General features: G+C 38.4%; 1 protein-coding gene across 1 annotated transcript; it reads right to left on the bottom strand.

Annotated features, from left to right (window-relative positions):
* Nucleotides 1–1,326: 1,326 nt before the first annotated feature.
* LOC129013888 (ubiquitin-conjugating enzyme E2 Q2-like) lies at nucleotides 1,327–25,915 on the bottom strand. Its single transcript, XM_054450601.1, has 7 exons — nucleotides 25,872–25,915; nucleotides 23,649–23,769; nucleotides 16,617–16,721; nucleotides 7,786–7,857; nucleotides 3,757–3,887; nucleotides 1,476–1,480; nucleotides 1,327–1,397 (listed from the first exon to the last, which is right to left on the bottom strand). The coding sequence occupies exons 1-7, from the start codon at nucleotides 25,913–25,915 to the stop codon at nucleotides 1,327–1,329; spliced, it is 549 nt and encodes a 182-aa protein (XP_054306576.1).
* Nucleotides 25,916–26,186: the final 271 nt, after the last annotated feature.

Below are 26,186 nucleotides of genomic sequence, written 5' to 3' on the forward strand. Positions count from 1 at the left end.
TATGTACTCGTTTCTTGTGGAGTATATATCCATGAGATTCCTGAACCATAGGGTATTAGTATCTTCCACTTTACCAAACTGTTTTCCAAAACACTTGTACAAATATACACCCCCATTAGAAGGATATAGAGTCTCATAACAATTTTCTTACCTTAAAAGATTAGCAAAATGTCTCCTATCCCTTGTTTTTCTTTTAAGATCTGGAGATCACTGTGCAAAGGACTATCAGGGTCAACCTTGAGAATTACAAAACAAACAAAAATTCAGACAAAAAGACTATTATTATTATTTTGACTAACTCAAAAATGAACCCATCTGAAAGCTAAAATAGGGCACCTAGGGTAAGTTCCAGAAAGAGGAGATCTTAAGCTGCTCATATCCCCAGGAAAACTAGAGGCCACTATAGCTTCCAGCTCCTTTACAATAAATGTCCCAAAGAGATTATAATACCCTAAATCTAATCTAATAAAGGGGGTTCAGAATTTGGAGTCATTCTAAAGGAAAACAGTCACATGTATATAATTTTCTCAGGAATTCAAACACAGTTTCATATGCTTTCCTAAGCTTGTATTACTAGCCAAGGTGTTCAAGGAGAAAAATTTGCCATGGACGGAACTGTCAAAAGTTAAATCACTAAAAAATCAGTATTTTTCTACAACTGTCCTATATATACATATACAATATGTACCCCACCCCCAACTCCCCGTTTTTTTTTTTTGTTTGTTTTATGATACAGGGTGTCTCACTCTGTCACCCAGGCTGGAATATAATGGTGCAATCACAGCTCATTGCAGCCTTGACTTCCCCAAGCTCAAAAGATCTTCCTGCCTCAGCCTCACACCACCTCTAGTAGCTGGGACAACAGGTGTCTTCCACCTATATATTTTAAAAGTAATAACATAACTACCTCCACAATAAGAGTTGATTATGTCACTTTCAAAACTGGGGGGAAAAATCATAAAAATCAACTTGGCAATCATTCTCTGTATAATGAAATGTATTACTCTTATTTACTTATCAAGCAATATTGCTCAAGCTTTTTGCCAGAAGATAAAAATCATGTAAATATTCACTCTATCAGGAAGATGACAAAATAGAATTCCAACAGACCTATAAAAACAATTTCTTTTAATCCAAAAAACAAGTAAACTCATCCTATCTTACTCCCTACATCTTTTGGAACTTGATTACATTTGAGTTTCACAAAATAAAGCTAGTAAACATTTCCATTTCTGTCCAGTTTTAAGAAATAACATTTATAGTCTGACAACAGAAAAGAACAAAAGAATGATAAGAAGAGCAGGGATTTAGAGATCCTTACCTGTCTTATAACTGTAATCTGTATATGTCCCTGAGCTCTTTCATAAGTCTATCTGAAGCTTGCACTGACCCAGACACTGCAGCCCGAAACATAAAAGCCGCTGCTTACCAGGGTCTACTGAGCCAACTAATTTAAAGATTTAAGGTATTTCAACCTGCTCTAAAAGATTACAGTAGCCAGGGATGGTGGCTCACACCTGTAATCCCAGCAGTTTGGGAGGCCGAGGCAGGTGGATCACTTGAGGCCAAGAATTTGAAACCAGCCTAGCCGTCAGCATGAAACCCCATCTCTACTAAAAAAATACAAAAGTTTGCTGGGCATGGTTGCACGTGCCTGTAGTCCCAGCTACTTGGGAAGCTGAGGCAAGATAATCACTTGAACCTGGGAGGTGGAGGTAGTAGTGAGTTGAGATGGTGCCACTGCACTCTGGCCTGGGCCACAGAGCGAGACTCCATCTTAAAAGAAAACAAAGAAAAAAGAAAAAGATTACAATAAAAATGGATCACCACTCAACAATTTAAGAAGAAGAAAAAAAAGTCCAATTAAATGAAGCATTACGAAGTTTCAAGAGAATATAAAACTAGACACAAGTCTGGTTCATTTCCTTTTTCTTATCAGGTAAAAAACTCTAGCCAACATGTTCAGACCATCATGGACTCCATGATAGCATAGAATTCAGTATGAGTCTATTCCAAACCCCAGCAATTTTTGAAAATACTAGAAGACACTCAAGGTGACACATTATTAACTAAAATAGGCTTCCATTCATAAGACTACAAGCAAGAATATTACACAGATGGTCTAGTTCACACATGAAGACACTGAGAACCATGTGTGCCTACATGCAACTGGTTTCAGTTTTTCAGTGCAGGGACTTCTCTGAAGATGAAAACACATCAATATCTTATCCTAAGACTAAATAGAAATGGAACTACTTTTTGGTCATGTGAAACTAAAAGTTTTAAAGACTGCACTAGACTTTGAAGGGAAAAAAATCAAGTTTATAAAAATATTATTTCCTAGCTATGTAACCCTGAACTCATTTCATATCTATAAAATATGAAAAGTTTTTCCTGTCTCTAAAATATAAATAGCACCTATTTCACACAGTGGCTATGATGACTAAATGAAAAGATCTATAAAGTATAAAGTATTTAGCATAGTATCGGTCATGCAAAAGTGTTCAATAATTTTTACTTGTTTTGAAGATAACTCAAACTAGAATTGATCACAAGACACAAAAGGTACAATAACATTAATTCAAATGCTACAATCTTACTTTTTTAAATAATCAAGATATGGGGGATTGACTAAATTTCTTTGCTGTATGAAAAATTACCAACTAAATTAATATATAAATAAGATTGAAGGAGGGAGAGTTATCTATCTGATTTCAACATTTGGCATCTACTTGCCTTACAATTCATTCCCTGTTTTGGAGAATCTGTGCCCAAGACAAAGTAACCAGTCCTTGGATATTGTGGAGTTGGTAAATAGCTCTAATACAAGGCAGGAAGCAGTAAGTGTTCAGACAATCATTTGATGTTTCCCTACTCTGTCTAGGCATTTTATGTATATACATGCATCATTTTAATTTATTTTTCATAGCAACCATCCAAAATGTCTATCCATATTTTAGAGTTGAGCAAAGTGAAACCATAAAAGGTGTGTCTGTCACCAAACTCAGTGTTCCTTTCCCATCCTGCCACTTCACATAAAAGAGATGTTAAGTCAAAAGAGAAACATTACTTTTGGTTTGGTCAGAGCAGGATGGATCAAAGTCAGCTTCATGAAGGAGAAATAATTTGAGTTGTGTTTTGTAGGAAAGAATGAACTTGAATTTATAGATGCCACAGAAGGTAGGTAAGCAGAGAACACAGCATAGACAAGCTGGAAAGGGGCATATACAGGGATCAGCAGGTGGTTCCAGGATGTGAAGAGCAGATGAACAGGTAAAAAGTGGCTATTCATAGATGAGAAAGATAACCTTGGGCAACAAAGCATATGAGCGTGGCTAGGCCTGGTGGCTCATGTCTGTAATCCCAGCACTTGGGCAGGCCAAGGTAGCAGGACTGCTTGAACTCAGGTGTTCAAGACCAGCATGGTCAACATAGTGAGACCTCATCGCTACTAAAAATCAAAAATATTAGCCTGGTGTGGTGGCACATGACTATAGTCTGAGACACTAGGGAGGCTGAGCCAGGAGGACCGCTGGAGCCCGGGAGATAAAGGCTACAGTGCACCATGATTGTGCCACTGCACTGTAGCCCAGGTGACAGAGAAAGACCCTGTCTCAAAACCAATAAAGGTATGACTGAATCCACCACCAAGGCAGGAATGGAGGAGGAGAGCAGCTGAGATTGGCATGTTCATGAATTGCCTGGTATTAACTATAATTACTAAACCAAAAAGTCCAGATATTTATACACACTTACACATTTAAATGGCCTTGCCTTTCAGTCTTCTCTAATATTGCCCAATTTTCTTTTTCAGTTCCTTCATCCTCCAACTTCTTCTCACTAATAGGCTCTTCTTTCATCTCATAGTGATCTAAGTCTTCTATATCCTGCAAAAAGAAGAAAAATATTAGCTTATTCAACTATTTTTCTTCAGCAGTTTCTTATGCCAAAACTTAAATTATTCTTCACTCAGTGAGGGACAGGAAACAGAATATATCTATCCTATGGGGAGAGAGAAAAAGCCCCCACATTCCATTCAAGAGGCTCCCACCTTTTATATCCTGTATTTTATTTAAAAGCTAGACTCTGGGTAAAGCAGATTTAAAAGTTTTACAAAGTCACAACTATTATGAAATAAACCATCATTTATTTATTTACTTCTTTATTTAATTTGTTTTATTTTTTTAAGATAGAGTCTCAGTTTGTCACTCAGGCAGGAGTATAGTGGGGCAATCTCTGCTCACTGCAACCTCTGCCTCCCAGGCTTAAGTGATTCTTATGCCTCAGGAGACTTAAGTCTCCTGAGTAGCTGGGATTCCAGTCGTACACCACCATGCCCAGCTAATTTCTTTGTATTTTTAGTAGAGACAGGGTTTCACCATGTTGGCCAGGCTGGTCTCAAACTTCTGATATCAAGTGATCTGCCCACCTCAGCCTCCCAAAGTGCTGGGATTACTGGAGTGAGACACCATGCCCGGCCAAGCCATCTTTTAAATCTCTTAAGAGGAACCTTTGAAACAGTTTAGCAGCAGGTGTCAAGAACCTTAACTGTTCATAGTTTGTTCCAGAAATTCAACTTCTAGAATTGTATGACAAGAAACTAGTCTAAGATGTAAACACAAATTTAGGCATAAGGATACCTATTTCAACCTTGCAACCACAAAAACACAAAATCTGCATGTGCAAAAATAGCAAAACAGTTAACTGAATTCCATGAACTATTAAGAGGCCACTGAAATACCAACACAGCATAATTTCTCCTGTATCTAAAAACTTTGAAATGAAAAATTGATTACACAAAGGAATAGAAAGAATTTCAGTAATGCTGAAATAAGCACAGAAAAAGACCAGAAGAACTTATATTGAAATGTTAATTTCAATTAATTTTAGTTGTTATCTCTGGAGACATTTGGTGCTTTCCCCCAATTTCCAAGTTTATGGTTTTATGTAGTAAGCATCTATTGATGTTAATAACTTAAAAATAAGTTAGAAAAAGAATTCGATCTCAGGTGCTCAGGAGGCTGAAATAGAAGCATTGTTTGGGCCCAGGAGTTTGAGGCTGCAGTAAGCTATGATCATGCCACTGCACTCCAGCCTGGGTGACAGTGATCCTATCTCAAAAACTAATAATTTAAAAAGAATTTGAATAATACCCCGCAGAACAACATCTTTATTCACATCATTCTGCTCCCTCCCTTCCCATACTATCTGTTCTTACACATATACAAATATATGCAGAATTGTTTAAATCCTAACTTTTTTCAATTACCTTATTTTTCTACTTCAGCTGCCAAAATCTCTAAAGGGGTAGTTTATTTATCTCGATTTTTTTTTTCCCAAGCCGGCTAATTCACCGATTTCTAGACCAGATTACTGACTACCTTCACTCAAACTCTGCCCATGACTCTGTACTTCATAGAGCTCCCTTTTCCCTGTGTGCACCTTTCAGCCCTGATCTTCCAACCTACACTTGTTTTCCCCACAATACTCACAAATGCCTTTGGCCTGTATTTCCTCCTGTACCTTCAACCTCAGTCATGTTCCCATCTGCAAAACTTCTCCACCTAAGTATTAATCAGCACATCCCAAACAGAATTCAACATATCTTTCTAAAACAATATTCTCAGCACACAATTCCCTGCTTAAGGCCTTCTTACCAACAAACACACCAAATAGAAACATGCCTGTCTCAAATTCAAGACTTCTATCCATCTGCCTTTTCTGGACAATCTTGCTTTCCATGACTTCAACACATCAACCTTCCTTCTCAAAAGAAAAGCATCCAATGCACCCAAACACACCATGTCCAAAGTTGCTATGGGCCGGTTCCCACGTTATTTTAGGAGCCTAGAATATCTGCTTTTCACCTGTCCTAATCTGACAACTCCAAAGTCCAGTCTCCTTACCTTTCTAGATTTCCCTCAAAGTTTTGGTCCCTTGTTTTTTATCTTGTGAAGGGAAAATGAAAGGGTTCATGAACTTTAGTACAATGGCTGCCTGACCCATGGAAAAGATTTTATGTTTTTATGCAGCTTATTCCACCTAAGCTAAACTGCATAAAAACATTAAAACAAACTCTCATTCTAATTGGACAATTTTAAGAAGTATTTTACTCCCAGACTCATAAAACAAGCCTACAGCCAGGCACAGTGGCACACACCTGTAATCCTAGCACTTTGGGAGGCTGAGGTAGTAGATCACTTGAGGCCAGGAGTTCAAGACCAGCCTGGGCAAGAGAGCGAGACTCAAACTCTACAAAAAAAATTAAAAAAACTAGCTGGATGTGGGGCATTGGCCTGTAGTCCCAGTTACTCAGGAGGATCGCTTGAACCTGGGAGTTCAAGGTTACAGTGAGCCGTGACCACGCTACAGCACTCCAGCCTGGGTGACAGTGAAACCCGGTCTCAAAAAACAAACAAAAACAAGCCTACAACACTACTTTTTTTAGCTCTGCAGCACTCTAAAGTATATTTTAGATTAATAATTTCCAAACCAAGAAAATGAAAGCCTAAATTAATTATAAGACCCCAAACAGAAAAAAATATTTTAAAACAGTCAAGACCATGGAATTCACATACATTCCATTTGGTCAATGCAGAGACATAGATTTTTGTTCCAAAGTTTAAATTTAAATGCAAAGCTTCAGAGCCTGAAAACATCTAAAATTATACGCATGACTGACAACCGGCCTAGGCTCAATGTCTTTGGAATTTGCTCTACTAAATTTGCTACTGTTTGAATGTATTTCCTCCAAAATTCAACTGTTGCCAATGTGATGATATTAAGAGGAGGACTTTTAAGAGGTGTTTAGGCCAAGAGGGCTCCTTTCTCCTTCATGGGATTAAGGCCCTTATGAATGAGGCTTCACACATTGGACTAGCTTGCTCTCCTGCCCTTCTGCCTGCTGCCATGTGAGGATGAAACAAGAAGGTCCTGAGACACCAAATGTTGATATTTTCATCTTGGATTTCCCAGACTCCAGAACTGTCAGAAAATAAATGACTGTCCTTCATAAATTACTCACTTTCTGTTATTCTGTTACAACACTATAAAACAGACTGAGACAAATTTCTTTGAATGATTTTTCAGCAAGAGACAGTTTCACTACTTCTAGCAAGTAGTCCCTAAAATATTCTCAAATTCTCCTTTTATGCAAACATAAAATTTTTAAAACTCAGTAGTTTCTCTTCCAAAAAATAACCAAATACAGGTTAAGTACTGATTAGTATTAAATATAATTTTAGTGCTAAAAGTTAAGCGCTTTTGTTTTCCAGAAAATCAAATCCAAGAATTCAGATAAAACAATTTGCTCAAAGGCATATCATGAGTTAGAGATAAAGCCAGGATTTATAAATTACATTCCATTCCAAATATAATGTGCTTTCAATTATTCCACATTAATAGTTATTTATAAAGAAGATTAGAGAATTACTCAAATGTTCAAAACTGAAGATATTTATGATTTTTTTTTTTTTTGAGACAGAGTCTCACTCTTGTCGCCCAGACAGGAGTGCAGTGGCACGATCTTGGCTCACTGCAACCTCCACCTCCCGGGTTCAAGCGATTCTCCTGCCTCAGCTTCCTGAGTAGCTGAGATTACAGGTGCCCACCACCACATGCGGCTTTTTGTACTTTTAGTAGAGACAAAGTTTCACCATGTTGGCCAGGCTGGTCTCAAACTCCTGACCTCAAGTGATCTGCCCACCTTGGCCTCCCACAGTGCTGGGGTTACAGGCATGAGCCACCTCGCCTGGCCAAAATGTTATTCTTATATAAAATACCTACTTCAGCCATCTCTTCTTCATCTTCTTTTGAAGTCACTTCTTCTGTTGTCCCATTCGGAAATAGAGAAAGAATCTGCCAGGGCTACATAGAACAAATATGCACCTTAGAAGACTGGTGTCATAGCTTTAGGGACAAACTCCCAACCATCTGTCACTGCAGTCCCACTACCAAAGAGCTTATTAAAATTAAAATGTGCATTTTTAAATCCAACTTTGATTTGACAAACAACGGTTCTCAGCTTTTAAAAATGAAACAATTTTGAACAATTCAACTTAATGGATGCCTTAGGAATAAAGAAAAGCAATCAGTCAAATATAAAGCAAAATTGAAAAAAATTTTAAAACATAATCTAATTAAAAATAAGAAAACATTCTACTTGTATGGCTATGTGCATAAGATCAAAGGCTTGTTTTGTTTAAAATAAATATCCCAAACTATCAGTTCGTCAAAACAGCTACCTTTTTAACTTTGAAAAGCCCGAATCATTACATAAATTCAATTTCCTTACATTTTAAGAGGTCAGATGTGTTACTTATAATAGACACTTCCCAAAACTAAGAATTATGAAATGATTACCACCTCACTATAAAGCAAATTGTCTTTTTAAAAACATGTAATTTACTATCAAATATCTCTCTACAAGACATAATTTATCAATTAACACAAATTACAATTATCAAGTTCAGAAATGAATCTAATGAATTTTTAGGAAGGGCCTTCATACTCAGTTTGGGCAAAGTTCAAAAGACAAGCTTCCTGGCCAGGACACAGTATATAAATGCATCTTTAACCATAAAGGCCAGTTCAGGTTAGAACCCAGAATATGTAAAAGATCAAGAAACTAGGATCCAGAAATGAAGACCAACAATGGTCTCAGCAGTATCTAAGCAGCAGCTTCCAAAACATAATTCACCCCTTCTTCATTTCCCTAAATTGTTATATTCCAAAGCCAATTATTCTGGGTATCTAAAGAATATATACCTAGCCTCAAAGTCCCAAAGAATTGGGTTGCATGGATTGTTGAAAGAGCATTTTTGAAATGCTAATTTCAAAGCCTACCCAAAGAATCTGTTTTGCAAAAGCTCTCCGAGGTGATTCTCACATGCATCTGGGTCTGTCACCACTAGCCCAGTTACTAGCCTTCATTTTATGCCTGAGAAAGCTGAGCCCCTACCCCGTCAAAAAGGGGAAGTAATTTAATCAAAACAAAAAGTCAGTTAGGGCTGTGAAATCCTAAGATTAATTTCATTTCAAGATGTGACCTGGTCCTCTTTCTAAAACCCCACTAAGATGACAGAATTTTATAAAACAGAGTAAGTCGGCTGCACCAGCAGCAAAACAACAAATACAAAAAGAATACCCTTAGTGAACCAAAACTACAAGGACATGCTAGAAGATACAAAGCAGATAGAATCAGACTGCTGGGCTTGAGAAAGCCGCAAACCCAATCCAAATAATGGAGGGACCACTTTTGTTTGAAGGATCAAACATTCTTCACTGTACTTGTCCCAACTATAGTTGGTAAGGATCACTCTGCTAATAGGAAGCCTGTCTTGATGGTCTCTTACTATCAGTGTCAAAACCAGAGACAAAAAGACAGAATTTTTTTTAATAAAACTCAGTGCAGCAGCAAAATCTTATAACAGACTCTGCCTCTTCGTTTTAGCTCAAAATCTGGAAAGCTCACTGGCCAGCACCTCCACATCCTCATGCCACAGGAAGAGCACAGGTCTGCAAACCAGGAGGGGGAGGCCACAGCAGAAGAGTGACAATTCTGAAGACACTCATAACAACTCATACTGATCAAAGGTATACCTCATCTATAAATGAACAGATAACCATGTATCATCAGAGAGTTGAAGAAAATTAGCAACCTGAAAGGAAGGTGCCAAGTCAAAGAAGCACAAATGACCTGAAGCACTGCTAATGAAGGAAATAAGCAGAATTTTAAAACCTAATTGGAATCTTTAGCAGTAATTGAGAAGATACTGTATCCACAAAGTACAAAACAGATTACTAGCAAAAGACAATTCTAGGAGGTAAAAATAAGATCCCCACACCAAAAACAAAACAAAACAAAACAAAACACCACTTGTAGAAGGTCCAGAGCACAATGGACATGACTCAGCAAAGCATTTAAGGGGGCTCATGTCTGTAATCCTGGCACTTTGAGAGGTTGAAGCGGGTGGATCACAAGGTCAGGAGACTGAGACCATCCTGGCTAATATGGTGAAACCCTGTCTCTACTAAAAATACAAAAAATTAGCTGGGCATGGTGGCACATGCCTGTAGTCCCAGCTACTCAGGAGGCTGAGGCACGAGTATCATTTGAACCTGAGAGGCAGAGGTTGCAGTGAGCCAAGATCGTGCCACTGCACTCCAGCCTGGGTGACAGAGCGAGACTCTGTCTCAAAAAAAAAAAAAAAATAAAATAAAATAAATAAATAAATAAATAAATAAAACGCCCACACTTTACAGTTACACAGAAAATCATACTAAGTATCAGAACTAAGAATCAGATAGGCATCAGACTTTTCAATCTATAACAATAAATATCAGAACATAAAAGTGTAAAGACCTGGAAAGAAACTCAGTTATGACCTAAGAATTCTATATCTAGCTCCATCAAGACAGGAAGCATATCTGTGTATGTTTGCCTCTGGATTCTCCACACTGATATGGATGGAGTACTTTATACAGAGTCAAATATTTGTTGAACAAATGATAACAGACAGCAAGTTCACAGAACACACTCCATACACATCCCCACAAACCGTTTCTAGGAAAAAAAAAAAAAAACCCAGGATATTATTCAGGGATATACTTGTGGGGCAGGGAGCAGAAGACATAATACAGAAGCAGCAATAAGCAAAGGCAACAGTAACACCAATAGTGAAGTCTAAATGATTGCTGATAATTTCGCTGAAAGGTCACAGGCCATATTCTCTGACCATACTGATGCACTAAAAATACCTCAAAAGCCACCTGAAAATGCTTTTTAAATGTTTTTTTTCCTAGATAACTCTTGGGTAAAAGAAGAAATTGATCCTCATGCCTCAGTCATCCAACTCCTAAGAATGTGCCCCAGAGAAATGCTGGCACAGGGATACCATGAAATACAGGCAAGAATGACCATAGCAGCAATCACTGTTCCTAATAACACTGGAAACAACCCACATGTCTGTATCTAGTCAAGGGGAAATGGTATGGTGTATTCAAACAATGGAGTAAATACAGCAATGCAAAAGAACTAAGCTACACACAATAGGAACAAATTTCACACACAATATTGAGCAGAACAAAGATATGAAAAAATACATATAGTATGATTTTCAAAAGTTCAAACAATAGGCAACACTACACCGTATTGTTGAAGGATGCATATATGAGTGATAACACTAGAGAAACATAAGGCAAGATGAGCGTACAGAGGCATGGTGATCAGGAAGCAGCCTGCAGAAGGTTTCTGTAGTGCAAGCAATGTGCCTTCTCTTCACCTCGGTGCTGGCTAGGTGTTGGTTCCCAAGTACTCACTCTAACTATATGTTACACTAAGCTTATGTTTTACATAATTTCAATACATGTCATATCTCACAATAAAAAGGTTTTTTTTTTGAGGCAGAGTTTCGCTCTTCTTGCCCAGGCTGGACTGCAGTGGTGTGATCTCAGCTCACTGCAAACTCTGTTTCCCAGGTTCAAGTGATTCTCCTGCCTCAGCCTCCTGAGTAGCTGGGATTACAGGCATGTGCCATCACGCCTGGCTAATTTTTGTATTTTTAGTAAAGACGGGCTCTCTCCATGTTGGTCAGGCTGGTCTCGAACTCCTGACCTCAGGTGATCCACTTGCCTTGGCCTCCCAAAGTGCTGGGATTACAGGCATGAACCACCATGCCAGGCCTATAAAAAGTTTTAATAGTAAGAGCAACGTGAACAGAGGATGCAATAAAATGACTTGGAAAATACAAACCATTTAGAAAATAGATTTTAAAACTTGTGCAATAAAGTCAAATAGCACCCAAAGAAAATATATCCCTTACATGTTTGTTTAAAAAGCAATTTAAATTATAGTGATCCACTAAGCTAGAAAAAGCAAAATAAACAAAAAGGGGAAATAATTAAGACATAAGGAAAATGTGAAAAAAAACCTCACTAAATTTAAAAAATAAAACTAAAGAGGATTCTTTCAAAGACTAAGATAATAAAACAGTCACGCCTCTGATAAGTAATCAAGATAAAGAAAACTTTGAAGAGAAAAGGGCGTATAGCCACATGTGAATATGGTGCAAAAAGTGAAAACTTTACACATCTTTACAACACCTTAGAAGTATGGGGAAAGTGTTCATTTCTTTTAAGAATCTACAGTTATGAAAACGAACTGAAGAAATGGAAAATCTGGAGACCAATATGCAGAAGAAGGAAAAAGACAAAGACTCATCCTCCAAATTGGACATTTATTTAAACCAGGGTTTGTCAGCCTCAGCAATATTGATATCTTGGGCCAGACAATTCTTTGTGAGGGTTCTCCTGGTGTGTTGTGGGACATTTAGTAACATCCCCTCTACCCACGGAATGCCAATAAGACCTCCTGACCGTGACCAGTTGTGACCACAAAAATGTCTCCGGATATTTCCAAACATCCCATGGGAGGCAAAATATTCCTGCAGTTGAAAATTACTGTGTAAACTAGATCTACATCCTAGGTCTTAGAAAAAAGATGTAAAGCTTCCCAAGTTAGCCCTGCATACCCTTGATACTGAAATGAAATAAGAGCCTTAAAGGAAACAAACAAAACTATAATCTTATTTAATACAGAAGTAAAAATGCAAAACTAAAATATTACCATAGCCATTCTAACAGTGTTTATTATAGGAATGCCAGAATGATTCAAAATTAGGAAAATTTCATCAGGTAATTCACAAATTATATTTCTCCATAGAACTGTAGGCACAATCATGAAAAACAAGGCAGCTCTATATGCATTAAGTCCACGTGATATTCAGTGAAAAACACAAGTTGCAGATGTCTTACAGAAAAAAACTGAACACTGAAAACATATTTCCACCATCTGCTCTTTGTCCTGAGGCTCCACTAGAAATACAGTGAAGAATAAACATTATATAAACACACAATTACAAAAAAAAGAAATCGGGTTACCCATAGAAGAGAATTCACCTCCATTAGAAAATGACAGTAAATGGAAAATGGTTAATTAATGGAGAAAGCAAACAAAAGTGGAGGTCAGGGGGATACCGATAACAAGGAAGCTAATTTGTCCCACAGCAACCTGGAAAGGTTCTGGACTCAGACACCAGGTACCCCTGAGAGTGGGACTGATAGGCAAGACTGAAAACAGAGGTTAACCAAAAGCCTATATAGAGAACACATTTTCCAGGTCCTGAAACACACTGTTCTCCCCCCATCTCCTGAAGCAGAACCCAAGCAAACATATCTACCTCAGGCAAGAGAATGTAGATTTCACCTCCAGAGGAATGGAGTAGTTCCAGCCATCATTTATGATTGCACCAGGAGATAAGATAGAGGGTAGAGGATAACAATTAGGAATCAGCATACATTCCCCCTAAAAGCTATCAGTTGCCAAGTCTTGGCCATGAAGAACTCCCAATCAATTTTTTATTTTTATTTTTTATTTGTATTTTATTTATTTATTTATTTATTTATTTATTTATTTATTTGAGACAGAGTCTTGCTCTTTCACCCAGGCTGGAATGCAGGAATGCAGCAGCATGATCACAGCTCACTTCAGCCTCAACATCCCGGGCTCAAGTGATCCTCCTGCCTCAGCCTCCCAAGTAGCTGGTACTACAGATGGGTGTCACCACACTTGGCTATTTTTTTTATTTATTTTTTGTAAAGATGGGGTCTCACTATGTTGCCCAAACTAGTCTTGAGCTCCCGGGCTCAATTGATCCTCCCACATCAGTCTCCCAAAGCACTGAGATTGTAGGTGTGAGTCACCACACCCAGCCTCCCAGTCTTTTAGTACCTCTCTCAAATATGAAAGAACAAAAAAGGGAATTAAAAAAAAAAAAGAATATAGGCCGGGCATGGTGGCTCACGCCTTTAATCCCAGCACTTTGGGAGGCCGAGGTGGGTGGATCACCTGAGGTCAGGAATTCGAAACCAGCTTGACCAACATGGAGAAAACCGTTTTCTACTAAAAATACAAAAATTAGCCGGGTGTGGTGGCACATGCCTGTAATCCCAGCTACTCAGGAGGCTGAGGCAGGAGAATCGCTTGAACCCAGGAGGCAAAGGTTGCAGTGAGCCAAGATCATGCCACTGCACTTCATCCTGGGCAACAAGAGCAAAACTGTCTCAAAAAAAAAAAAAAAAGACTACAAATGATAAGCAACACAGAATAGATATTTAAGGAAAGGCTTTAAAAAGAAAAATAAGACCAAAATAAACTAAGAAAAAAATTTATTAAAGAACAAAGAGATGCTAGGGAGACGACAAAAGAGTATCAAAATCACTTCATAAAGACACTTGTGAATATATTACCTGAATAAAACAAAAATAGAATATGAATAAGGAATAATCAGAGAAGAAAAAGTTCTTAGAACTCAGGGTTCATCTTGGGAGTTGGTCACCAATGAGCCACAACTCTTGTCATCATATCCTTGGACAAGCCCATCCCACAGTGAATCTGTGTTGGCCTCAAGACTCACTTTAACCTACAGAATTTGGTAGAAATGACACTGGACCTGTTCCAGGTCTAAGCCTTAAGAACACCTGGCAGCTCCACTTCTGTGCTTCTGGAAGCCAATTAAGTACTGATTATCCTCTAGCAGAAAGAGAAACCACATGAAGAGACCTGAGAGGATGAGATGCTATGCAGAGAGGAAGGCCACATGAAGAAACAGCAAGGCAGCAGACCTGTGGGTGAAGTAGCCGTCTCAGACACTCCATTGCAGCTGAGCATCCAGATGACCAGTCCCTGACACTGTCTAACTGTGCAGTGAGAGATGCCAAATGAGACCAGCAGAAAAACTGTCCAGTTAGCCCCAGTTAACCCATACAGTAGTGACAGATAGATAAATGTGTAGTTTTATGCCATTAAGTTTTGGGAAAATTGGTTAAGCAACAATAACCAAAACAAAACTTAAAGTTATGACTGTCCAAATAAAATTTTCTAAAAGTCAAAAGATAAGAAAAATATGCCAGAACTGAAAATTTAAAAAAATTAGAAATAACATGAGATACAAGACTCAAGACAAGAGGACTAAAATCCAATTAACAGACACCTCAAAATGAACAAATAAAATGGAAAGGAGAAAGTTAACAAAACTATGACAAGATTCAAGATTCCAACTTTGAAGGAGCCGATCCATAGGCCTGTCCATTTGGTGTACCCAGCACAATGAATGAAAAAAGACCCACACTAAGTACAGTGTTGTGCTATTTCAACTCACCAAGGGAAAGAAACTCCTAAAAGCTTCCAGAGAGAAAGTCACGCATAAATGAGTGAAACTCAGGGTGACATGAGGCTTCACCACCACGACTGGTTAGAAGACAACAGCACAGACTTTGAAATTCTAAGGTAAAATTATCCTCAACCTAGAAATACAAAATCAACCAAACTATCAATCAAGTATGAGGGTAGACTACGACAAAAGTGAATAGTGATGGGGATGTGCTAAGCACCAGGCACTGTTCTAAATGGTTTCCATTACCAACTCATTTAATCCTCATAGCTCCCTAGAAACATAAGTACTAATACTATTACTGGTTCCCCCATTTTGCAAGTGGAAAATTGATGCATAGAGCAATTAGTAGTAGAATAAGGGAGTTGGTCCTTTAAGCTAATAAGTAGTAGAACCAAGATTCAAACCTATCTCAGACTGGCTCCAAAACCCAAACACTGGATTGTATTTTTTCAGAAGCTAGAGATCAGAAAATATACCACTCCATGCTTTCTTTCAGTTTTACTTGAGGACATAGTCAGGTAAAATGACAAAGGGAAAGCCAAGAAAGATGACATGGAATCCAGGAAACAATGGGTCTACTCTAGGAGAACAGATGAGAAAAACCTCAAGATGACATGTGCACAGTCAACCCAAAGAACAACCTGCCAAAATGGGCACACAGGAGCCAAAGGCTTTGGAAGAGAAGGAGATCTCACAGAAAGGGCTACAACAGAATTTTTTAAATTAAAAATTACTTTTATGAGGAAGACACTGCAAAACAAAAAGAAGTACCAAGAAAAGAAATATCCTATCCTAAATATTCTACAAAACTTGGCTTTACGAAGTCCTAATGATAGTTAGTGATTACTTATATGACTAAAGATAATATCTGAGGAAGGCAAAGTGGGTGGTATAAGAGCTAAATTCTCATGTATTATACTAAAGAAGTCAATAGCTGATGCCTAAATAGGTAAATCCAGGAAGAAGTTAGGGGTAGTGGTGAGCTAGTGGAGATTTCTGTTGCTTGCAGGAGATAACATTGGGGCGAGTCCTTAAGAAGCATAGACAGACTTAAGGAGATGGCACTTCTAGGTGAAGGTAATTCAATGAGCAAAGACAAACAATGAAAGCAGCAAGAACATTTATGGACACCAGGAATATTCACAACAAAAAGCTGGTGTTAGGGAAAAGGGCAATTGTTTGCCTGTCATACTAAATACCAGCAGCTCCAAAGAATGAAAAGGTTATTTTTAGTATCTAAAACAGAACAAACAAAACAATTCAATAGGAACAGAAAAACTAACTTCTAAGTAAGTTGAATAATAAAAAAAAAATCATCCTAGTTTGAGTTTTGTTTGAGACAATTTATTTTAGCTCTTGAACACTAGAGAATTTTTACTTTACCTGACCCATGGGTAGTGGTTGATCTGGCATCTCAACATCCAGGTGCTTAGGAAGGTTATATAATCTGCAGAGTCCACACATCAACCACTTCAATTGCTGATGAAGCTACAAAACACATTTCAGTAAATAAGTATTATGTTAAAGAGCCCTTAGAAGACATCAATAATGTTATGACTACTGCAATCAATCCAGTAGGAAATAAAAAAGTTTGTTACTGCTCAACTGCAGCTTACAGATTAAAAAAAAAAACTCTTTAAAATATTTTCAGGAGCCTCTAGTTTAAGAAAGTTACTATGGCTTAGGGTATAATCACTACAACTGATACTTAATGGAACCACATCCATAAAGGCAGAGGAAGGAAGTTCCAGACATTGTCCAATTTCTCATTGCTACCTTGTTTTCTTAGAAACTTACAATTTCAAACAAGAGAACATTACTGCATTAATGAGGCGACCCCAAAAAAGAAAAGAAAAAAAACCATACACAGGCAGTGTTGTTACACATGGATTATAAAATTATATGTTCCAGTCATAGTCAGTTAAAAGTACAAAAGCAAATGTGATCCAGCAGACAGAGCCTGGAAATCTAGATGACCTTGGATATCATATCTAATTCCCTGAGTTTCAGTCTACTCATCTGTAAAACAAAAAAATGAAAACTTTCCCGGAATAGTAAAGATTAAATGAAACCTGTAAAACACTTGATACTTGGTAGGCTCTTAAGTGTCTGTCTAAAAATAATAATTCACTAGGAAACTGCAAAGAATACTGTAAATTTCTATGTTTAAGTCCAAATTGTGTTGTAAGCATATTTATTTTGAGGAAGCAAACAAGGTAAACTATGTGCACAAGTGTGGTTTTCATTGTTTAAAATGTTTTTTAATGTATAAGGTGACTCAAATGGGATCTAATAAGGCAACTCACTTCACTTGGTCAGGAACAAATTTCTGGGTATCTCTGACCAAGAAAAGAGACGAAGAGAAAGAAGTAGGTTTACAAAGGACAAAGAAAGAAGACACAGGATTAGAATGGGTTAACGAAGCAAAGAATAAGCCTTCCGAAAGTGAACAACGAAGCAAGTGGAAACAGGAAGGTTGAACCATAAATTAGGATCCACCAAAAATCCTCATGCTTAAAAGGAAGCCAAGCCCCAGTGTGGATTCGTTACGCACCCAGTGTGCTCTGTTTTGTGCTAAGTACATAATGAAGATGAGGCAGGGTGATCTGGACCCAGACCTGGACACTCTGACCACTGGCACAGAAGGGGCTACAGGAGTGCTGGGGTGAAACAGGAATTAAAAGAAATTAAAGAATGTGAAACTACCATCAGAGTGAACAGGCAACCTACAGAATGGGAGAAAATTTTTATAATCTACCCCTCTGACAAAGGGCTAATATCCGGAATCTACAAAGAATTTAAACAAATGTACAAGAAAAAAATCAAATAACCCATCAAAAAGTGGGCAAAGGATACGAACAGACACTTCTCAAAGGAAGACATTTATGTAGCCAACAGACACATGAAAAAATGCTCATCATCACTGGCCACCAGAGAAATGCAAATCAAAACCACAATGAGATACCATCTCACACCAGTTAGAATGGCAATCATTAAAAAGTCAGGAAACAACAGGTGCTGGAGAGGATGTGGAGAAATAGGAACACTTTTACACTGTTAATGGGAGTGTAAACTAGTTCAACCATTGTGGAAGACAGTGTGGCGATTCCTCAAGGATCTAGAACTAGAAATACCATTTGACCCAGCCATCCCATTACTGGGTATATACCCAAAGGATTATAAATCATTCTGCTATAAAGACACAAGCACACGCATGTTTATTGCAGCACTATTCGCAACCAACCCAAATGTCCATCAGTGATAGACTGGATTAAGAAAATGTGGCACATATACACCATAGAATACTATGCAGCCGTAAAAAAGATGAGTTCATATCCTTTGTAGGGACGTGGGTGAAGCTGGAAACCATCATTCTGACCAAACTATCGCAAGGACAGAAAACCAAACACAGCATGTTCTCACTCATAGGTGGGAATTGAACAATGAGAACACTTGGACACAGGATGGGGAACATCACACACCGGGGCCTGTCGTGGGGTGGAAGGAAGGGGGAGGGATAGTCTTAGGAGATATACCTAATGTAAATGACGAGTTAATGGGTGCAGCACACCAACATGGCACATGTATACATATGTAACAAACCTGCACATTATGCACATGTACCCTAGAACTTAAAGTATAATAATAATAATAATAATAAAAGAATATGTAAGCAAAAACTCAGTTGTATGTAAAAAAAAAAAAAACTCAATTCCCACTAAGAAAGAAAAAGAGGTGGAGTCCTTTAAAAATTAACTGTCTGTTTTTCTGAGGCTAGTGAACTTTATCTCTCCTCCTCTCCCAGCCATTGTGAAGACCCTGTTTCTCTAGCTGTGCAGCTGCAAGGTCACTAGACAGGTAAACTCAAGTCACAAAACATGTTTTTCTTTGAAAAGTAAGAAATAATGTAATGCATGTCTCAACTGAATAACTTTGTTTCTTGCTTCTGTAATATGCTTCCCCCTGCACAGATCTCTCCCCACCCCACAAAATGCTTAAAAGGTAACCTGACTCTTTGTTCAGGGCTCAGTCCTTTAGATGTTAATCTGACTGGGCCGGTGCACCTAAATAATAATATATATCCTCCTCAACCCCTCAGTGTCTCTGATTCCTAAATTATCCTGCTGCAGTGGGAGAGAGGCAGCAGGGTAGTGGAGTCATACCAAGCAACAAGAAAGGGTAGTGGCCAGGTGCACTGGCTCACACCTGTAATCCCAGCACTTTGGGAGGCCGAGGTGAATGGATCATCTGAGGTCAGGAGTTCGAGACCAGCCTGGCCAACATGATGAAACCTCATCTCTACTAAAAATACAAAAATTAGCTGGGCATGGTGGCAGGTGCCTGTAATCCCAGCTACTCAGGAGGGTGAGGCAGGAGAATCACTTGAACCCAGGAGGTGGAGGTTGCAGTGAGCCAACATTGTGCCATTGCATTCCAGCCAGGGGGACAAGAGGGAGACTTCATCTCAACAGAAAGAAAAGAAAGAAAGAAAGAAAGAGAGTAATACATTTTTCACTAATTTCAATTTTACTCTCTTCCCCCACCACACACACAAAGCATTTGAGGGATGGGAAGAAGAAACTTAGATCACAGGGAAAATAGTTAGAGACATTCAGAAGGACAGGTCTTAGAAATTTACTAGTTTGGGGGGATCAGAGAACAGTAGCATATAAAAGAACGCTAAGACAGTTCCAGGCTTAGGCATGGGTGACTAGTTTGATTATTTCATTTTATCCCACTCACAATGACAAGGAGAATTATTGATGGAATACATGATGGGGCTGATAGAGTGCTAGGAGGTGAATACATGAAAATTTAAATATCATCATTTTGAACACCCATGTCACTCCAAGTGAGATTCCCTAACATATATGATATACAGACAGATATATGGGTTTGAAACTCTGGAGATGAATACAGATTTAGGAATCCCTGGAACACAGGTCGTGACTTAAGTAATGGGAGTCAAAGATTACTCAGAGAAAGCACAGAACGAGAAGAGAAGAAAGAAGTAGGACAAGGAAGAAGAGATCGGAGGAGACCAAGGCAGGGTGATAAGATCAAAACAGGAGAAAATAATCCGATAGAAGCCCCATTTGATTATCTTGTCCCTTCCCAGAAGACAGGGACATGCCTTTTTTGTCTTTTATACCCAATTATCACAGGTCCTGGTGCAGAAGACACACAGTTTTTTTAATTGTGTTCTACTATTCACAGTTTCCTGTATCCACCAGGGGAGAAAAAAGTAAATATAAAGAAGCACACACATAGATTTTTTTTACACTGTATACTAAAGGGGTCAGATTATACACAATATTTTATGCCTTACTTTTTTACTTAATATGTCTTAGAAGTTTCCACACGCTCTTATGGAAAGACTGGCTGCATTTTTTTGGTCCACAACAGAACAACAGAATATTCTATTATAAAGCTGTACACTATAATTTTTATTTAACCAGCTCTTTACTGGTGGACATTAAGAACGGAGGAATGCTTCAACAAGGGAACAATCAACAATATCAAAATACTGGAGAGGGGTCAGTTTGGGGACTAAGAGGGAAGCCACTGAATTTGGCAACTAGGAGATAAATTTTAGCGCAGTGATGAAGGGAGAATCCAGATTATAATGAGCTCAGTGAAAAAAGGTGAAGACATGTAGCTTATTCTCTCAAGGAACTAGGCTATGATAAACTGGCAGAGGCTGTAAGAGTGGGAGGTGAGATGTTTTCTCCTTCATGTAAATATATTTACTTTTTTAAACACTAGGCCCAATTTTATATCCTACTTCATTTAACTTTTGAACATGTTTATGTACGTATGTATGTCATGTAATGTTTTAGACACTGAAAAAAACCTCATTTCTGCTATTATAAAACTGTTATCTTTAGATGTTCAGAAGCAACTTCCTAAAAGGAGGTAGCAGTAATGGAGCTATGTCTATCATTCCATCAACCCCCTTGCTGGAGATGTAAACATGTGTCCATCAAGCCTTTAATTTTTACCTCTCATCTTCATTGCTCTCCATACAAAACTTAACTCTTTTTTTGTATCTGTATATGTGTATTTATATGTATATCTATATCGAGAGAGAGAGAGAGAGAGTCTTGCTGTGTTGCCCAGGCTGATCTCAAACTCCTGGGCTCAAGCAATCCTCCCACCCTGGCCTTGAAAGTGCTGGGATTACAGCGGGATCCACCGTGCCCAGCCTCAGCCTTAACTCGTAGAATATCTTCAAACCGATGTTCTTCTGTTCTGCTTTTTAAGAATAGATGTGTTTAAACCAACTCAACTTATTTTGATAAAAATTGGAGTTAAGACTCAAACTTCCTCAAATAGTCAGTTCTCCTAAAACCATTTACAGAATAATCTATTTTTTCAGTATTAAGTTAAAATACCACCTTTTCCTTATACTAAATTATTATTTGCATGACTCTGGTTCTAAACTTCCATTGCCTTTATCTGTCTGACCCAGGGCTAGTCCACAATATTTTATTTACTATCTGGTTGAAAGAGTCTATATTTTATTATTTTTACTTACTCTTCTAAACAAACTTTAGAGTCGTTTTGTCAAGTGCCAAAAATAAATCTGCTGGAATTTGTACTGAAATTTGTGTGTGTATATATATATATATATATACACACACACACATATATACACATACATATACATATACATATACATATCACATATATATTCAATTTATATATATAAATATATATAAAATATAAAAAGTATATATATATATGCACACTTTTTTTTGTTTTTTGTTTTTTGTTTTTGGAGACAGGGTCTCACTCTGTCACCTAGGCTGGAGTTCAGAGGCATGATCTCAGCTCACTGCAACCTCTGCCTCCCAGGCTCAAGTGATCCTCCTGCCTCAGCCTCAGGAGTAGTTGGAACTACAATTATGTGCCACAGATACCCAGCTAATTGTCATCTACCTGCCTCAGCTTCCCAAACTGTTCGGATTACAGGTATGAGCTACTGTGCCCAGCAGAAATTACATTTATAAATTAATATGAAGACATGGTGATAACTAACATATTTATAACATGAAATCTGCTCATCCAGGAACATAGAATGCAAATCTTTCGTTCCACTCAGCAAAATTTTGTCATGTCCTTGATAAAAGTCCTGCACATCTAAGTTTATTCCTAGGTATTTAATTTTTGCTGAAATACCTGAAAAAATACTTCATCACTATATCTTTTATATGATTATAGCTAACATTAGGGAAGGCTATTGATTTTTATATAAAAGGGCTTTTAGCCAGTAATCTTAAAAATTGTTTTTTTTCAGTTGGTTCCTTTGGATATTTTTAGGTAAACAATCATGTCAACTGAAAATAATGATTGTTATTTTTCTATAAAGACTACGACATCATGGGAAAATACAGTAAATACTTTTTAAAAAATAATATAAAAGGGCCGGGCGCAGTGGCTCATGTCTGCAATCCCAGCACTTTGGGAGGCCGCGGCGGGCAGATCATGAGGTCAGGAGATCGAGACCATCCTGGCTAACAGGGTGAAACCCCGTCTCTACTAAAAATACAAAAAATTAGCCAGGCATAGTGGCAGATGCCTGTAGTCCCAGCCACTGGGGAGGCTGAGGCAGGAGAATGGTGTGAACCCAGGAGGTGGAGCTTGCAGTGAGCTGAGATCACGCCACTGCACTCCAGGCTGGGTGACAGAGCAAGACTCTGTCTCAAAAAAAAAAAAAAGAATATAAAACTATAGAGAATATGATCTCAACTATTTAAACATATGTATAAGGGTTATGTATTTTACTAGCAAAGAAAAAATATATACTGGTAGAAAATGGCCATCATGTCAACTGTCAATAGTGGTTATATTAGGTAGAGAAATTGTGGGAGACTTTAATTTTTTTCTTTTTTCTTTTCTGTACTTTACTAATTTTCTCAACAATGGTTGCTTATGAGTTTTATAATAAAAAAAGGTTTTTAAAATTTTTCCAACATGGAAAGTTATGTTTCTTTATATACTAAAAACAAAAACAAAACTTCCTATTTGAATACCTTTGACTTTTACTGCAGACTTAGAGACCCTTGAAAGGAAAGGCAATCCCCTCCCACTAGTTCTGGTGTCATTCTCCCCATCTCTCCCTTCACTTCCACCTTGGCTAGTGGTCTCCACCCAAAACGCTTGCTTGGCTTAATCGTTAGAATTCAGGGAAAAAGAGACCCTGAATTCCTAATCTAAACTAAGGTTATACATGTGGGAAATAATAAAGAGAATCCAGGTAGTAAGATTTGGAGGACTTAAAATACCCAGACTTTAATTCCTCTAAGATTATAGTTATTAATCATGCTTTTATATAATATTATCACTTAACATTTAATTTCTAAATATAATGTTCATGAGGAAAAGAGAAAATAGCTTGGTTTCTTTCCTCACCAAACTGTTGTCCTTAGTATCTTCTAGACGTTCCAGAACTGATGTCAGATTTGGCTCATCAGAGTCCACAAACCATATCGGTGAAGAAGATGAACAGGATTCCTGTTTAACCCAGAGACAGCTATGTTAAATGTTTACATACAGACTAACCCAAATATGCAATTAAACCACACCACTAAATGGCAAGATGACCATGGATTTAAACAAAATGTATGGGGGAAAAGGCAACACGTTTAAACCCATGTGAGGAGCTGGACTTCTGAGACAGCCATTCTCCTTGCATAGCACTGTCTGCTGCTACAGCTCATAGAAGTCAACAATTTTCTTCAACACTGGTAGGCAGCCTCTAAATGGCCCTGATCACCCTCACCTCCTGCCATTCACACCCTTGTAAAATTCCACCCCTGGACCCAGTGACTCACTTCTAACAAAGAGAATACAGCAAAAGTAACATCACTTCTGAGGTGAGGCTACAAGGAGACTACGATGCCTGCCTTGGTCACCCTTCTCCTGCTCCTTCCATTGCTCCCTCTGATGGAAGCCAGTTGCCATGTGATGAGGTGCCCTATGGAGAGGCCCACATGGCAAGGTATTGTAAAAGGCCTCTGACCAATAGCCATCTAGAAACGGAGGCCCAGTCCAACAGCCTCTGAGATGAATCCTGCCAATGTGAGCTTGAAGACAGATTCTCTCCCTCTCCTGCCTTGGGATGATCACAGCCGCCACCAACACCTTCACTGCCTGGTCAGAGGCCAAGCCAGTGAACCCAAGGTAAACTGGACAGAATCCTGACCCACAGAAACTGTGAGGTAAAGTTTGTTGTTTTAAGCTGCTAAATTTGTTACAGAGCAATAGATAACTAATTCAAACACCATAAAATTCTAACATTTTTTTCTATCACACAAACCAAGTAATACCAATAAATGCCATTACTATACATATATTTTTGGAACACAATTACATGTGATTTTTTAAAAAAGCTAATGAACTAAGCATTATGTGCTTTCACCTACTAATAGACATTTACTCTGTTATGTTTTACTGTGGCCGAGGTGGGTGGATCACGAGGTCAGGAGCTTGTGACATCCTGGCCAACATGGTGAAGCCCCGTCTCTACTAAAATAAAAACAATTAGCCAGGCGTGGTGGCAGTGTCTGTAGTCCCAGCTACTCAGGAGGCTGAAACAGGGGAATCGCTTAAACCCGGGAGGCAGAGGTTTCAGTGAGCTGAGATGCACCACTGCACTCCAGCCTGGTGACAGAGCAAGACTCCATCTCAAAAAAAAAAAAAAAAAAAAAAAGAGAAAGGAAAAGAAAAACAATTTGTATTGAAGGAGGACATCATTAATCTCTTCAATGATGATTTATTTTACTATTCTCATTCCTCTCTTACAGTATCCCAAATCTCTTTACAGGCTAAAAGAAACTCTTCAAAATTAATCCTTTTTTTTTTTTTTTTTTTTTTTTTTTGAGACAGAGTCTTGCTCTGTCACCCAGGCTGGATGAAGTGGCGCAATCTCGGCTCACTGCAGGCTCCGCCTCCCGGGTTCTCGCCATTCTCCTGCATCAGCCTCCAGAGTAGCTGGGACTATAGGCGCCCGCCATCACACCCGGCTAATTTTTTGTATTTTTAGTAGAGACGGGGTTTCACCGTGTTAGCCAGGGTGGTCTCCATCTCCTGATCTCGTGATCCGCCTGCCTCGGCCTCCCAAAGTGCTGGGATTGCAGGTGTGAGCCACAGCGCCTGGCCCAATCCTGTTCTTAAAGAACACCACTTGCTGATTATTGCATTTTCTTCTTCAGATTCTTCAGCATACATTGGGAATACACCATATGGACCATTTTTAAATTTTTAGTTTTGGGTTTTTTGTTCGTTTTTGGTTTTTTTGGCTAAAGAAACTGCAACTAGATTTAGGACCTCATTCTATTAGGTTAGTACTTGTCTAGTAAACTTAAGCATAAGCAAAATAAAATACGTGTTGTTGCTTTGGACTGAAACCCCTCAAAACCATATTTTAAAAATTACCAAACATTAAGTGAAATCAAGTTTTTAAAAATCTTGTAGAGGAAAAGATATGATATCTAGTAGGTTTAAGTACCTATTTCAATGGTTCCCAAAGTGCGGCCCTCAGACCCCCAGGTCCAAACTGTTTTGACAGGAATACTAACATGGTGACATTTGCTGTAAGGGTACAGTTGCAATGGTGGGTAAAAATGCTGGTACTTTAGCACAAATAAAGGCAGTAACACCAAACTACTAGTAGTCATGGTATGACTACTATGCACAGGAAAGGTTTAAAGTCTTAAAAAGGAAGGGTGGGCCGGGCACAGTGACTCATGCCTGTAATCCCAGCACTTTGGGAGGCCAAGGTGGGCCGATCACCTGAGGTCGAGAGTTTAAGACCAGCCTGGCCAACATGGTGAAACCCCATCTCTACTAAAAATACAAAACTTAGCTGGACATGGTGGTTGCATGCCTGTAGTCCCAGCTACTTGGCAGGCTGAGGCAGGAGGATTGATTGAGCCCACAAGGTTGAGG

The sequence above is a fragment of the Pongo pygmaeus genome, chromosome 16, assembly GCF_028885625.2.
Source record: "Pongo pygmaeus isolate AG05252 chromosome 16, NHGRI_mPonPyg2-v2.0_pri, whole genome shotgun sequence".
NCBI classification, from domain to species: Eukaryota; Metazoa; Chordata; class Mammalia; order Primates; family Hominidae; genus Pongo; species Pongo pygmaeus.